Source organism: Oryctolagus cuniculus, chromosome 13, assembly GCF_964237555.1.
Source record: "Oryctolagus cuniculus chromosome 13, mOryCun1.1, whole genome shotgun sequence".
NCBI lineage: Eukaryota > Metazoa > Chordata > Mammalia > Lagomorpha > Leporidae > Oryctolagus > Oryctolagus cuniculus.
Window position 1 is genome coordinate 52,535,694 of NC_091444.1, and position 15,890 is coordinate 52,551,583.

The following is a 15,890-nucleotide window of genomic DNA, read 5'->3' on the forward strand; positions in this document are numbered from 1 at the left end:
GACAGGGGATGGCGCCGTGGCTCACTTGCTTAATCCTCCGCCTGTGGCCCCTGCATCCCATACGGGCACTGGGTTCTAGTCCCGGTTGCTCCTCTTCCAGTCCAGCTCTCTGCTGTGGCCTAGGAGGGCAGTGGAGGATGGCCCAGGTGCTTGGGCCCTGCACCCCATGGGAGACCAGGAAGAAGTAGCTGGTTCCTGGCTTTGGATCGGCGCAGCACCGGCTGTAGCAGCCATTTTGGAAGGAAGGAAGGAAGATCTTTCTCTCTGTCTCTCTCACTGTCTATATCTCTATCTGTCAAATAAAAAAAGAAAAGAAAAGAAAAGAAAAGAAAAGAAAAGAAAAGAAAAGAAAAGAAAAGAAAAGAGAGGGTAGAGTCCTCATGAATTGTGGTAGTGTCCGTATGAAAGGGACTGCAGAGCGCACACCAGCCCTCTTTCAGATATGCAGGAAGACACCGAGAAGTCAGCAGTCCCCAGCCTGAAGAGGAGCCTCACGAGAGCCTGACCAATATTTATGTATTTGTTATAGTTGCCTGAGTTGCAATAACACGTGTGTGTGTATGTGTGTGTGTGTGTGTGTGTGTGTTGATGAGCTGCACACAACACTTAGGTGTCGGTGTTGACGAGAGAGATGTGTTGAGGAGTTAAGATGGGTTAGCCATCATAGGACTACATCTGGGGAGATAGTGGGTCCCCGGATTGACAGATAACAACCCAAATGGGAATGTGGGCCATGTCCCGAACATTCCAAAAGGAATGCAAGCAAAGGAAAAGCAGCAAGAGAAAGTCTTAGTTACACATAATAAAATGGAGGTGTTGAGTCAGGCTGAGGAGCCAAAAATGAGCTCAAGAGTTTAATATCAGAAAACCTCAGCCAAGTGGCTGGGGACATGTGAGCTGCCTCTGAAGATACAGGGCAGTGCCTGTCTCATATTTCATTTCATTCTGCTAAGACTCAGGTTTGGCCACAGTTAGAAAGACACCGACAAGTAAGTGAGACTATGGCCAACAGGGCCAAGGCAACAGAAAGAAAAGGTGTGAAGCCTATGTGCCAGACATCTACTGTTTCTGCCTGGCCAGAGTGACTCCCAGAACTTTGGGATAGGAGACCTGGCAGGTGAGGAGACACTCCTCTTTACACTGGACCTGGCAGGGTGGGATGCAAGCTCAGTGCTGCTGGCAGCCCTGTTGTCACCACCATCAGAACTGGCCTGAGGATACAGCAAGCACAGACGAAGACAGGGCCAGGGGACATGGAGATTGATTCCTGATAATACCAGCCCCATCCCAAAGTCTGAGCTGGGCCCAACAAGGCCTTTCAGCTTCATGAGCCAATGAATTCCTAATTTTGCACAAGTCATCTTGAATTGTTTTCTTGAAATCAAAAGACTCCTAATAAAAGCAAGGGATAGCTTTTATCAAAGGGATTTCCCGCACCTTTGCCCATACCTTTTACTTTCAGAGAGTGACAGCACAAAAGCCAACCCTCATTTCTAAAAATCAGAGGATCTATGTGGTCTGGAAAGCTTAAGAAGGTGCCTGGAATGCCCCGTGGTACCTCCAAGGCCAACTGGCCAGTTTGAAGTTGGAGCCTCCTCCGCCAGCTCTATTGCTGATGTGGCCTAGGACTTGGTTCAATCTCTCTGCTTTCTTTTCCCATTTCTGACTTGAATTTCCTTAGCTGGAGTTCCAGGTCTGTGTCTCAATGATGTTGCTAAGTGGAAAACAAAATGATGAATGTGACCTCATCCTGCTGTTTTGCTGACGGCTGGGAAGGCTCTCACATGTGTACTCAAGGGTGAGATTTGACATTTGAGGTGTGGTGATGAGCTATTATGCAGATATATTCCAGAAGGAAGTCACTTTTGAGGAACTCCAGTGCATTGAATTTCTCCAACAGCACTGGTTTGAGCTTTTTCTTCATTATGCTGTGGTGTATAATTTTACTCAGGGTCCTATTCCATTTTGCTGAGCAGTGAAAATATTTGCAAAGTGCAGAGTAGTGAAGCAGGCCACGGGCTGCAGGATGGAGTCAGCCATGCCCACCTGCTTCCCAGCTGTCTGGTGCTGCTGACTCTTCAAGGTCACCCGGGAGTGAGGCTCTGCGACTGATTCAGGTTGATGGATTGTTGCAGGGAGCTAAGTCTAGTCCAGCAGGAAGGCAGACTCCGGCTTTGAATCATTGCAGCAAGAGAGGAGAACCCTCAGCTTTCCCAGCTTTCAGGGAAGTGCAAGAGATGGGACTGAATGATTCTTAACAAAAGAAGGCAGGAAATATGCAGCTTTTAAATCCACATTATCTCAAATCCTTTTATTGCATTACTCAAACATATGTGATGCGGGAGGTTTACAGGGTAGGTATGAGGCATCCAAACACTGAGGCTTCACTCCCCTAGGCCAAGAACCTTGAGCACATCTAATTAAAACATCTTCCCTGAGACTGGTCAATATTCAAAGTGAACATTACAGGCTATGCTGTGACATGTTCTCATACTTTGCATTATTAACACATGACCACATTGAGAACATGGGGTCTTTTGCATCTAAGGCTCTGTGGAATCCATAGAATTCAATTATGCAGGTGGGGCTTGTTTAATCTTGTTGCTCTGAGTGTACTTCAAAGGCTGACCTTAAGGCCCCCAGTCTTGCTGTGGATGCTGGCTATGGTTGTGATGGTATAAGATTTATGAAGGTGTTGATATGACTGTTCTCTGCCACTTTAGAAAGAATGCAGGTAGGTTGCAACGATACATAAAATATGTCAAGATACAGTTGGATGAGAGAAGGTAGACATAAGAAAGGAGGACAAAATTTGGCTGAGAAAAAGAACAGAAACATTGCGCATGGAAAGGATCTACACATTCTTGACAGTGAACCATGTCTTCTTTGATTTTTATGACTTCTGAGAAGCACCTAGAGATAGTCACCCCATTTTCCAGATGACCTAACTGAGGTTCACCAACTAAATAATTTCCCCAGCACCTAACCAAGCATATGAGCTGAGATTTTACTCAATGTCTGACCAACCCCAGAGCTTATATATCATCACTCCGTCAGGAAGAGCTGAGGATTAAGCTCATACCTTCTTGCTGTTCAAGAAAGGTCTAAAGACACAGCCTGAAAAGTTGATGTGTTTGTGAAGTCACACAGACTGATTTCCTCCTGGTTAAAGCCTAGCACAGCGGCTGGCACTGTGGATTAGCAGGGTAAGCCACTGCTTGTGATGCTGGTTTCCCATATGGGCACCAGTTTGTGTCCCAGTTGCTCCACTTCCAATACAGTTCCCTGCTAATGGGTCTGGAAAAGCAGTGGAGAATGGCCCAAGTGCTTGAGCCCCTGCACCCACGTAGGAAACCTGGAAGAACTTCCTGGCCCCTGGTTTTGGCCCAAGCCAACCCCAGATATTGAGGCTATTTGGGGAGTGAACCAATGAATGGAAAATTTCTCTCTGTCTCTCCCTTTATCCCTCTGAAGCTCTGCCTGTCAAATAAATAATAAATTTTTTTTTTATTTGAAAGGCAGAGTTACAGAGAGAGGTGAAGACAGAGAGAGATAGAGAGAGAGGTCTTCTATCTGCCAGTTCACTCTTCAAATTGCTGCAACAGACAGAGCTGAGCCAAACCAAAGCCAGGAGCCAGGAGCTTCTTCTGGGTCTCCCATATGGGTCCAGGGGCCCAAGGAGTAGGGTCATCCTCTGATGCTTTCCCAGGTGCATTAGCAAGCAGTTGGATCGGAAGTAGAGGAGCGGGACTCAAACCAGTGCTCATATGGGATGCCAGCACTGCAGGCAGGGGCTTTAACCTGCTGCACCACAGCACCAGCTCTTAATAAATAAATCTTAAAAAAAAAAGTCTAGAACAGTGAACTCACACATACACAGATACTTCACACACATTTGTTGTGAAGGATAATGCCCAAAACAACATAACATTTGTAAAACAATACAGAGGGTAATCTAGAAATATAACCACTATGAAAAGCTGTATTTTTCTTACAGTTAGCTGTTACATACCCATATGAGTTACATTTCATAAAAAAATTGACAAATCCAAGCAAAATCACTGTTACAGTCACTGAAAAGAGTTAACTCATTCAAGATAAGCGAATGTGGATTTAAAAGCTGCACATTTCCTTTCTTCCTTTGTTTAGAATGGGAGTTTTCATTCTTTAAAGGAGCTGAAAATATTCAACTCATTCAGAGCAAAGATGTTGGCTGAGACAATTGGGCACATGAGTCATGCACTTCCCAGCCTAAATGTTGTTTCATGTTAATGAAAAGTTGATTATTTAGTAACTATTTATATTAAAGTAGAATGATAAACAATAATATCTGAATATGTTTCTAAAGTTTTTACCAGAACACAAAGACAAATTGTTATAGGAATTCAGAAAAGGAATTTCCAATTGGAGAGATCAAAACAGCTTCATGGCAGAGTTGCCATTTAAACTGGACTCTGCCAAGTAGCTGTGGACAAGAAATGAAGAAGCAGAGGTACAGGGAGGGTAGGTCATTCTATGTGAAAGGAACAGCTCGAGAAAGGTTTAGGATGAAATATCCACAGTATACAACACATAGACAAGTGGTAAGAGATGAGATGGAAAGTGAGAACAGGGAGGGTCTGTCTATATCTGTACAATATGGTAGCTGGCTACTTAAGCTGAAAAGAATTAAATTTAAACAGAGCTGCAAATTCAGTCCCCTATTCAGAATAGTCACATATTTCAAAAGCTTAGCGGCCATATGGGCTGGTGGCCGCCATGGTGGAAAGCACAGACATACAGTATTTCCATTGTCCTGACTTTTTTATGGGGGGACAGTCTCATCTGTGTGGTGCTTCTCCTTGTTCCTCAGGCACAGTGAGCCACCACAGGTTTTTGAGGGCACTGACATATTGAGAGCTGTATTTCAAGACGACTAAGCTGGAGCTATATGTGGGAAGAGATGAGTGAGCAGAGGATCTGGAGCCTAAGGTAATGGGGCATGTAGGGGAAGACATGTTTGTCTCATGTGTCAGAGAGACACAGAATAGGGGACAGGAATTCTGCACGTTTCAGGACATGCCATGTGGGGAAAAGAGATGAGCCATAGTTATCGTTTATTACTGCTTTGACTTTTCAAATAATTTCATTAGAGTGCAGGGTTCACTGGAGATCTGTGAAAACCAAAGTCAGCTTTAAAAGCCTCAAAAAAGACCCCTGAGGAACTAGACAGTGAAGAAACAGGGTTGAAAAGGGAGAGGCATCCTAGAAGAGACTACAAGTGACCCCCTAGAGGTGACCCCGAACATACACACACAAAGGGCAGGGTGCCTCACTGTGGCAAAGTGCTCAGCAGAAAGAGCCTATGGAGGCCCTTTAAAAATGATGGAATGGCTTCTAAAATATAAAAGAGAATCAACTACACACAGGCTTGATCACTGCTTTGTATCAAACCCAAAAGAAGGGCCGGTGCCACGGCTTACTTGTCTAATCCTCTGCCTGCGGCACCAGCACCCCAGGGTTCTAGTCCTGATTGGGGCCCTGGATTCTGTTGCTCCTCTTCCAGGCCAGCTCTCTGCTGTGGCCCGGGAAGGCAGTGGAGGATGGCCCAAGTGCTTGGGCCCTGCACCTGCATGCATGGGAGACCAGGAGGAAGCACCTGGCTCCTGGCTTCGGATCAGCGCGGTGCGCCAGCCGTAGAGGCCATTTTTGGGGTAAACCAACTGAAAAGGAAGACCTTTCTCTCTCTCTCTCTCTCTCTCTCACTGTCTAACTTTGCCTGTCCAAAAAAAAAAAAGAGAGAGAGAGAGAGAGAGAGAGAGAAGGTAATTAGAACAGGTTCATATAAACTTCTCAATAAGAACACTAGAAACAGCTTTAAAACAGAATGTGATTGCAAGGATGCAGATGAGATTTCCTGCCACTTCCTCTTCTGGTACCTGCTACTCTGTTGTCCTAATTTCAACCACTGATTTTTTAAGCAGACGGGACACTGGATTCTATAATCTAAAGCATTTCCAGGAGGTAACAACAGATTTTCAGCAGACTGGGTTTTACACCAGGAACTCTTTCCTCTGGTGCACCTGAAAGCTTTCTTTCACTTGGCTCCTTCAGCAAGACCTTGTAAAGGGAGGACATCCTTATGCATACCCACAGACCTTGACGTCCCCTTCCAACCCATGAAAGTGTCCATCAACAATAGATACCCCTTCCCACCAAAGGACTAAGCTGTTTTTTCTTGATGAAAAGAATGGACTACAACAGAATCTGTTCTTTGTGAAACTGAAAACTCGGACCCAAACGTATCATCCTAAAAGGGCTACAGACTTGTAGGAGTGAAGAGGTTAAATAGCAAAACACACTACTCTTCCTTCCATGAAGATATCAGAAGTTCTTTGATATTTTCCTATATTAAATCTTAGCCTAATAATCCTCTGCCTGCGGCGCTGGCACCCCGGGTTCTATCCCGGTTGCCCCTCTTCCAGGCCAGCTCTCTGCTGTGGCCCGAGAGTGCAGTGGAGGATGGCCCAAGTGCTTGGGCCCTGCACCCCATGGGAGACCAGGATAAGCACCTGACTCCTGCCTTCGGAACAGGGCGGTGCGCCGGCGGCCATTGGAGGGTGAACTGGCAAAGGAAGACCTTTCTCTCGGTCTCTCTCTCTCACTGTCCACTCTGCCTGTCAAAAAAAAAAAAAAAAAATCTCAGTCTAGCAAAAGAGACTGATTCTCTGAGAACTGGAGACAAAAAGCAACATATTTTATAGTGAGTCAATTTTAAAATATTTTACATTTCTTTCACTGAGTAAGGAAAAATAATGAAATTCCAGCCCTGTTAATTGACAGCAAGTACAACTTTTAGGATTCCAAAAAGGTGCCCCAAATTGCTTTCTCCTCAATAAGTTTATGGGCAAGCCAGTTCTGGTAATTGTCTTTTCCTCTCTACTTATGTTCATATGCATACCCGTTTAGACAAATGCAAAACTGAAAATTTGTGTATAACTTTCCAGATGACTTTACTTTCATTGAAACAAAAGATCTACCACTGTTGGAAGAGGAGGAATCTTTCAGAAAGTTCCTCCCTTACCTCCTCATGATCTCCCAGCACTGGCTCATGGTAGAGCCCTTGGGGTGGGTTAGTTTTCCCCAGGGCACCCCTGAACACAGGCTTCTCAGCTTGCTGGGAGGAGAAGCACATAGTCACACCTGTCAGCATGGGCCATGGTGGGACCAGGGCTTCTCTACAGAGCAGGCAGATAATGTTGCCAGCTCAGGCCCACAGGGTGCTTACTGTATGCCAGGCCTCAACCTAGGAGTTTATGTATAGTAACTAGTTTTCTTTTCACAACTAGTCTGTGAAGTAGGTCCAATTATTTCACCCCAACTTTATCGATGAGGGAAGAGAGGCATGAGGTCACCAGTGGTCAGTGGTGGAGGTGAGATAAGAAATCTGTCAGGCTGCATCCCCTGCCTGGATCAGAGGAGCATTTCACAGTCACATAAGCCATCTCAGGAGAAAAGCAAGACTGCAAGGGATATGTGGCAGTCTGTTAAGTGAGTGCTGCAAGATGTTAAGCACATCAGAGAAATAGGATTAGGGCTTAGATATCACAGTAGAAAGAAGGCCAGAAGGTCAGGGCCCAGGAGATTTGACATGGAGGCCCACCCCAGCACACAGAGCAGCCAGCAGCCTCTGCCTAGCTGGAGTCAGCCTGGCTCTCAGGCCTCCTGCCTTCTGTCTCGGACTGTCCTCAAGCCCTCCCCACACATTCATTAAGAAGTCTTTAGAATTACATAGAGAGGAGTCTGTACTGTGGTGCAGCAGGTTGCTTCCTGTTCCAGCCTCCAAACCAGCTCCCTGTTAATGTGCCAGGGAAGGCGCAGGAAGATGACCCAAATTCTTGGGCCCCTGCTATGCACAAGAAAGACCTCCTGGCTTCTGTCTGGCAAAGCCCAAGCTGTTGTGGGCATCTGAGGAGTGAATCAACACGTGAAGAGCTCTTCCTATCCCTCTCCCTCTCCCAATTCTGTCATTCTGCCTCTCAAACAAATAAATGAATCTTTAGAATATACATATATATGTATATGTATATAATTATTTAGTGAACCACTGCTCTTGTCTTTACCCCTTTCCTTAAAAATAATACCGCTCACTCCACCCCTGCTCCAAAGAGTCAAGAAAAACGTCTACAAGTTCAAGAGTTTTTGTGCAGTGCTGTGGTTGTGTATGACTACATTTTAGGAATGCTCGCCAAGAGGGAAAGTGTGCCATGCAGGGACAGCCCCATCACCAAGAATGGCTTATTCAATAACCTTTCCTGGGTCAACAACTATAATCTGGCAGCCAGAACTCACTTTTCCTTCACAGCTGGTGAAACTTGGACTAGTATCTGACAGCTAATCTTCAATCAGTCATGTTTTTCCCAGAGCCCTGAACACCCAAGAAAGACAGGCCTGGCCCCATCCCACCCCACAGCAGGGCAAAGGTTAAAGTTGGGGACTTTTTAACAGAGGAAGGAAAAGGAGCCCTCCACAGTGCAAATCTGAGTGACACAAGTTTGCATAGATTTTAGGATCTTACTTGTAGTTTTTCTCCCAGAATTTCACTGGCCTGACATATGATGTGATGAAAATGACACTCCCAAGAAATGGGCTCAACGGAGTAGAAAAGATTGACGTGGCAATCGCCTGAAAGAAAAGCATGGCAGAGTCTGAGAATGTTGAGTTAAGGCAAAAAACATATATATGTTTTCAATTCTACTTCAGATTTTGCCTAGTTGTCTCTAAAGCTGTTTTCTCACCAGAGAAAGGACAATCTCTCTACACACAGATTTAGAAATATAAAACCTTCAGCAGCATCCTGCGAGGTCTCATTTCACCATGTAAACCAAATGATTCTCATAAACAAACCCCATTGCTCTCAGTCTAATTCATGGCAAGGATTTAATATCTAAGAATTGAAAAGAACAATTTGTTCCAGGATGTCATCAGCTGACAGAACACACTGTGATATATTTACTAAAGGACTCAGTAGCTTAATAAATTATTAAAATTAAATTATACTCTAAAAAATAGATAAATAGCATTGTCTGGGAAGGTGAAATTTCTGTTTCTTGAAGAATCTTTTGCCACTATTAAAAAACTATATATATATGTATATATATATATATATATATTTGGAACAAGGACATAAGCCTCAGCCTTTTTAGGTTTCTTATTACCCCTGCCTTCTTTCACCCCACCCCTGCATTCTTCCCCAGATTTGGAAGCCAGTGGACCAGACCAGAAGAACCAGTATGGAGAAGCTCATCTCTGCCTACTGCCTCCCCACTCCCACCCCTACCCACCTAAGATAGAAAAGGGCCCAGACTGCTAGGGTCTGGGCCTCTGCCATGAGTTCAGTCTATAAGCATGATGGCAGTTGGTTGACCTCTGCAGATTTATTTTCTCTGAATAAATTCGGTATGTTTGCAGTTTGTATTCTGTCTCCTCTCTGTTCTGCACCTTTTCCTAACATTTTTGGTGCCCTGTGTGAGGCGGCATCAATCTGTTCCTCTTTTGCTAACATTCTGGTGCCCTCGTGAGATAGCACCAATCTGTGCCCCTTTTTCCTAACATTTTGGTGACCTGTGTGAGGCAGCACCAACCTGTACCCCTTTTCCTAGCATATATAATACAGTGAACATCAGTGGCTCAATTCATGTCTGATTTATAAGTTCAGACTGCATACATACAGCCTTTGTGAACCAAGCCACCTCTTAAGCACTGTTGTGTGAGTCTCTGAGATACTGGCATGCCTTGATTTCACATACCCTGTTTGCTCAGAAACGGAAGAGTTTAATATTAATTTAATACTGTTGTAGCTGTGGCTTAAGCCTAATCTCTGGAAATTGGGGATGGGGGGCTGTGGAAACAGCAGTTCTTTGAACAGGCTGGTCAATGCCCACATTCCTGTAGTGCAGGGGTATGGTGGGGCCTGGGGATGGAGGAACAAGACTCCATGGCAGATGTGGTCCGAGGAGGGCCACACTGCATATCCTTCCTGTTCTACCAGGTGTGAGGACCAGGATCTCTCCGCTCCTCTACTCCTGTCTGGTCCACCACCTACAAGGCTGATCTTGCCTACTGGAAGAGAATGACAGCCGTGCTCTCACTGCTGCACAAATGGAGGTCTTATCCTGCAGCTGGGTTGTTCAGGAAGTTTGGGCACTGGGTAAGAAAGAAATGCTTGGCTCTGATTGGGAGACATCATGTGTCATTATCAAGCAGGACAAGGGTGTAACTCAAGCTTCACTGTTCTAACAGAGTCTCATTGGCAGGGCCTCTGGTTCCTTGATAAGGGTGGGGGTGGAGGCAGTTCTTTAATGGTCCCATTTATATGTAAACTATAGAGAGGTAATTGAGCATTGTGCTGTCCACATATATGGTCCCATATATTTTCCTAGACTTAAGATCAGATTTTTGCTTTAAGAGTAGAGGAGCCTCTTTATCCACTTTCTATTTACTCGTAAACATCTTCAGGGATGAAATGATCTATTTTCTATTAATAATCCATTCCCTTGAGGAATTGTTTAGGTACCAAAGCAATCTCTGCTGTGCTGCAATTTAAATCCAATTCCTTTTATTTTGACCTGGGTGCACATGGAGGAACAGAGAACAAGATGCTACTAAAAGCTGAAAACACCTGTCTAGTGGCAGGAGTATTTAGCTATTTTCAGCTTTCTGCCTAAAGAAACTGATGGGTGATATGCAGGTAGCATTCCTGTGCCTGTTGTCACTCGAGGAAAAGGGAATTGCATGAGGTATCACTGAGTAAAGACATTGAAAAGTATTAGAAGGCAGAGTCAGGTTGCAGGTATGGGTTTCTGAGGGCAGATGTTAAGGAGGAAAGGAGAGGTAAGTGCCCCCTAGGGTGACAGAGGGTTGCTCCGCAGCTTGCAGGGGACCTAGGACAAAGCCAAGGGAAGCTGGGCTGGGCAGGGTGCTATCGGGCATTGCTCTTTTTCTGAATTCTAACATGTCCCCAAAGATTATGTTGTACATCTTTAAATGCCAGAAGCAATTATCTAGAAATTAAGAAGTGAGGAAGCAGTGCTAGACTTTAAATAAAGTTCAGTGTGGTAGGAAAGGAAAGGAAGTCTAACAACATGCTAGGGAGGCACAGAATTGAACAGATGGCCTCAGAGAATGTTTGGGGAAAGATCAATAAAGAAATGTAGCTGGGTCTGGGCAGACAGGAGAGATGGTGATTGTTCCTGGGAAAGCTGTGCGGGAGAGAGGGGCTCCAGACACCCCAGGAATGCACAGCCCTCCTGTATTTCTTTCTGAGAGAAACAGTCAACTTAAAGCAAAATCACTAGAAGCTCAAAAAGATGTACCACATAGAAAGTAGCCTTCTTGACACACGAGTTTAGTAGAGAAAATCCGGCGCAGTCTCTAATTATGAGGAGACAATCATCTTGTATGGTCTCTGTACACATTGAAAGGGTAGGCATTCTCATCTTCCCCTGGAGATTACAATCTCTGAAGCTAACAGCGGCTACCAAGGGAGAAAACGTGCTAGCACTAGAAAAAGCAATTTACCAAACAGTGCCCCGCTGGCCTAAAAGCTAATTCAGTTCCAAAATGGAGCAAATTAGTCCCTTCTCAATGCTGAGATGGAACCCACAGCTTTGTAATTGGGCGATAAAACAATTAAGGCTTCAACATTAGTCAAGATCCAAGGCTAACATTTAGGAATGCAATAGCTTTGTCTGGATGGCAGATACGTCCAGTTTTCTCAACTTATTTATCTCATTATATTCTGAACAGGATGCTGTTGTGCTCCAGGTGGCACATATCCACCTTAACAACTGAGCAACCATGGGGAGGTGGCTGAAGTGAGAGAGAAGCAGGAAAGGTCCCATAAGCCCCAACTGAGCAGCGGTGACAACTTCCACGGAGGGCCGTCGGAAGCCTCCAAAGAAGCAGGTGTCACTAATAGGGCACTTTCAGGAGCAAAGCATGGGGACTGATCTTCTAAAATAGAACAACCAGATGCTCCATGAAATCAGTATCTCAAATGTTTCAGTTTTTAAAGAGAATGAGTCTACATATCATCAAACTACTTAAGATGCAATGTGTGTAAGCTGAGATAAATGCTAATAGTACTTTTATTATTAGAGGAGATATTAAGTGCCAGGTATCATGCGCTTGTGTGTGAACCCTCAACACACACATAGGAGCCAAAGCAATTGACAGTTATGGCTCCCAGAGCAATCTTCATCTGGAACTACAAAGGAATAATTAGTACTACTGAATTCACCTAACAAGATGTAATCACCCATAAAAAACGCTACAAGATAGAAGTAAACCCAAAGTTATGATAAAACTGGGAATAATAAGTTTCAACTTTTAAATTCTTAGTGTAACTCCTCAACTACAAATTTGCATTAATCTGATAATTTTCATTTAATAAACATGCTTTAAATTCTAGACAGGGAACCTTATACATACACATCAGAAATAAATAAAAAAATCATCTTGCGGTTCCATCTCTTTGTATTTATTTTAAAGGACTCTTTTAGAGAAACTAAAATGGCTGGCATTATAGAAAATGCTTGCAGTTGAAGGGGGGGGGTTTACAAACTTAGGCTTTTACAAGTAGTTTTTTCCCCCTTAGTTTTAGTTTTGCCAAATATACCTGAAACACTTTAGAAATATCACTGAAAATCAAAGAATAGAAACATGAAACAATGTGCATTGTGTGGCCGGTTGTTGGTATGCTTAATAATATTTTTTAAACAAATGAGTCTGGAAAATAGCCTTTTTAAAAATATATAAAAATGTATAATATATTATCATTTATCTTAAGTATGTTTCCACTCCTGTATACAAAGGTCAGGTCCCAGATGCTCCTTATGAATTGTCTTAATGAGCCTTATGGAAATTTCATATGAAAGGAAGCTCCAAGTAGTCTTATTAAAACTGGCTAATAGCACCAAGAATGGATTGCTCAAGTTTAGAAGTGGCACACACACCAGTGAGCATAAGAACCTCTAAGGAAGTCTGTGAAGGTGTGGATTTCAAGATCCTACCCCCTGAAGTTTGATGTAAAAAGTGTGACCTGGGTCCAGGAATCTACTTCTTAGCAAGTTCCTCCAGGGATTCAGGCACAAATGGTTTCTGAGCCACATTTTGGAAAATACAGGTATAGAAAATGTAAATTCAGTGGGTAAGGAAAGCTTTAAGGGTAAATTTTCTCTCCCCCTCTCTCTCTGTCCATATACACACACACATAAGATTTAACTATCTATGTCAAAGTGATATTTAGGAAGAGTACCTCAAAATCATTTTGAAGTATGTTAAAACTAATGGTAATTTTGTAAACACTTAAAAACATACAAGGAAACTGAGACTTCTTGGCTAGTAGCTTCTTGGCTAAACAAAATCATAATTCATTTTTTCAATCTTCAAAAACACCTGGGTGATTCCAATACTGTCTAATTCTGAGTAGATGAACATTAATGAAACATATATATGATAACTATATTATGTCATAATACAATAAATGTAATAAATAATAATATATTCAATATATCAACCCTATCCACAGTGTTCAATAATGGCAAATTGATTTGCATTATTTTGCAGAAGTCAATCCTATCATTTACATGGTAATTTTCTTTTTTTTAAAGATAGGATATCTTAATGCAGATTTGGGCATGGGGGATGGAAGGATCAGAAAAAAGTTGAAGTAACTCTTAAATATGCGTTAAGAAACATCTTTTAAGATCAAGTGGTCTAAAGGGAATCCAAAGTGCCTCCTCATGTCCTCATTAATGTGTAATATTAAAGACTTCAAAATCTTTTTTCCTGCCAGAATTCAATGAAAAACTGGCATCTGTGAAATGTGAATCTCAGCTTGGGAGTGAAATCAGAAGCAGAAAGGATATGAGGGATTGCAAAGAGTTGAGCAAATACGTGGAAGGAAGAACCCCAAGCCATCTGCCAAGGTGCCACATACGTCATGATGAACTGTAACTTGTGAAGCAGGTCCCCGAGCTGAAAGCAAAAGAAAAAAGGTTTGATCAGAGAGGACACCAACAGTGGTAGCTGCATCAAGGTCATATACAGAACATGTGTCAGTTAGAAAGGGCCAATGAAACTGATCTTTTCTCTATTCCTCTTACCTTCCTTTGTCCTGTCAGCATTGCAGCCTTTTGATGGTATTTCAAAATAGCAACAGGCTGATCAGAAGAAAGCTTGCATGATTAATCTCAATAAATTTATCATTTTGGCCTATGGACATGGTATATCTCTGCTTTTCTTAGGAGAGTAATCATAGCTTAGTTTCCTGCTTCATATGGGAACTTTTAGACACAGCGGTAGAGAACATCTGCCGGCCCATGAAATCATTTAGTCTGGCCCTTCCAAGGCAACTTCAGGCAGGACTCAAAATTCAATAAATCTATTGTAGGTTATTCTTTAGGTTGATAATTTTGTATGGTCCACACATGAGGGTATAAAAACCCAAATGGGGACCGGCTGTGGCACAGTGGGTTAATCTTCCACCTGCGGCGCCAGCGTCCCATATGGTCACCAGTTCTAGTCCTGGCTGCTCCTCTTCCAATCTGGCTCTCTATTGTGGCCTGGGAAAGTGGTGGAAGATGGCCCAAGTCCTTGGGCCCCTGCACCCGTGTGGAGGACCCGGAGGAGGCACCTGGCTCCTGGCTTTGGATTGGCCCACCTCCGACAGTTGGGGCCATTGGCGAGTGAACCAACGGATGGAAAACCTTTTTCTCTGTTTCTCCCTCTCACTGTAACTCTACCTCTCAAATAAAAAAAAAAAAAAATCTTAAAAAAAAAAAAAAAAAAAAACCCACCCAAATGGCCCTTGGCAGAAAAAAAATTCTCCACTCCTGCAGGGAGATTAATGCACAAACCTATTATTGACAGTGTTGAGGTTTTTCTGCATTAATTTCATTTTATCTCCTCAACTGTTCTTGCTGGGGAAAACAGCTCCATACCATTGAACTTCAAGCCAGGATAAGATCTGGGAGCTGTTGCTTTGGTTAGATAAGCCAGCACACAAAAAAAGTGAGTTTTGGGGAGATGTAGAGACCACAGAAGAGAGCCCTTAGATGGACCAAGTCCAAGTCAGGAGGAATACGAAGGGGTGAATATGCTCAGTGATTTTGGCTGGATTCTAGATTATGAATCTATGAATCATAATATTCTAGATTGTGAATATGCAGGGAAAGATGGAGAAAAATGAGTTTCCCAGTGTGTACACTTCCGTTTATGGTTGGAATAGAAGATGAATCTCAGATGCAAAATTATGCTGCTGTCATTTCTAGATGCAGTCAATTAGTATTCTACCAGTACCCCCAACCCCCCAAATCCACATACATTCTTTATCCATAATGAAAACTTCAAGTGGTATGATGTGTTTGCTCCTAGGCTAAAACAATAAAACACATTCTTCAAGGCCATGGATATAAGAAGAGAAGGACAAATAGAATTTTTATTAGGCTTAATAGCTATTATATAGAATAGCAAAAAGTCATCATGAAAAGAGGCCATGGGTTGGGAAATAGGGTGAGTAACAAAAAGTTCAAGCACAGAGATAACAGCCCTTGAATGAAATGTCTACCTGTGGTTTTGAAACCAAAAGATGAAGTGACTCTGATTTGTTCCATGAAAATATAATGACCCAAAAGAAGGCTAATTAGAATCCTTCCCAAATCTTCCTAAATTTTTCTTGTCTCACTTGATTCTCACCAATATCCTGGTTTTGAAGAAAGTTTACAGTATAATTAAAGATTGTTAGAGAAACCATAGAAGATGAACCAAGGATAAAAGGCCTCTCAGAGGCACAGCGAGCACACAAAACCATTAGGAGGCCACAGGCATCATGTTAAGTATAGAACTTG

At 43.1% G+C, this 15,890-nt stretch overlaps 1 protein-coding gene across 4 annotated transcripts in view; it reads right to left on the reverse strand.

The window, feature by feature from the left end:
* PCNX2 (pecanex 2) overlaps nt 1-15,890 on the reverse strand; it is a 324,094-nt gene that overhangs the window by 89,623 nt on the left and 218,581 nt on the right. For 3 of the 4 annotated variants that reach the window (XM_051821460.2, XM_051821462.2, XM_051821461.2), the window contains exons 22-23: nt 13,910-14,019; nt 8,558-8,686 (exon numbers count right to left, since the gene is read on the reverse strand). In XM_051821460.2, the coding sequence (XP_051677420.1) occupies nt 8,558-8,686; nt 13,910-14,019 (239 nt within the window). The remainder of the gene's footprint in view (nt 1-8,557; nt 8,687-13,909; nt 14,020-15,890) is intronic. The other variant, XM_008268254.3, reaches the window with a different exon arrangement.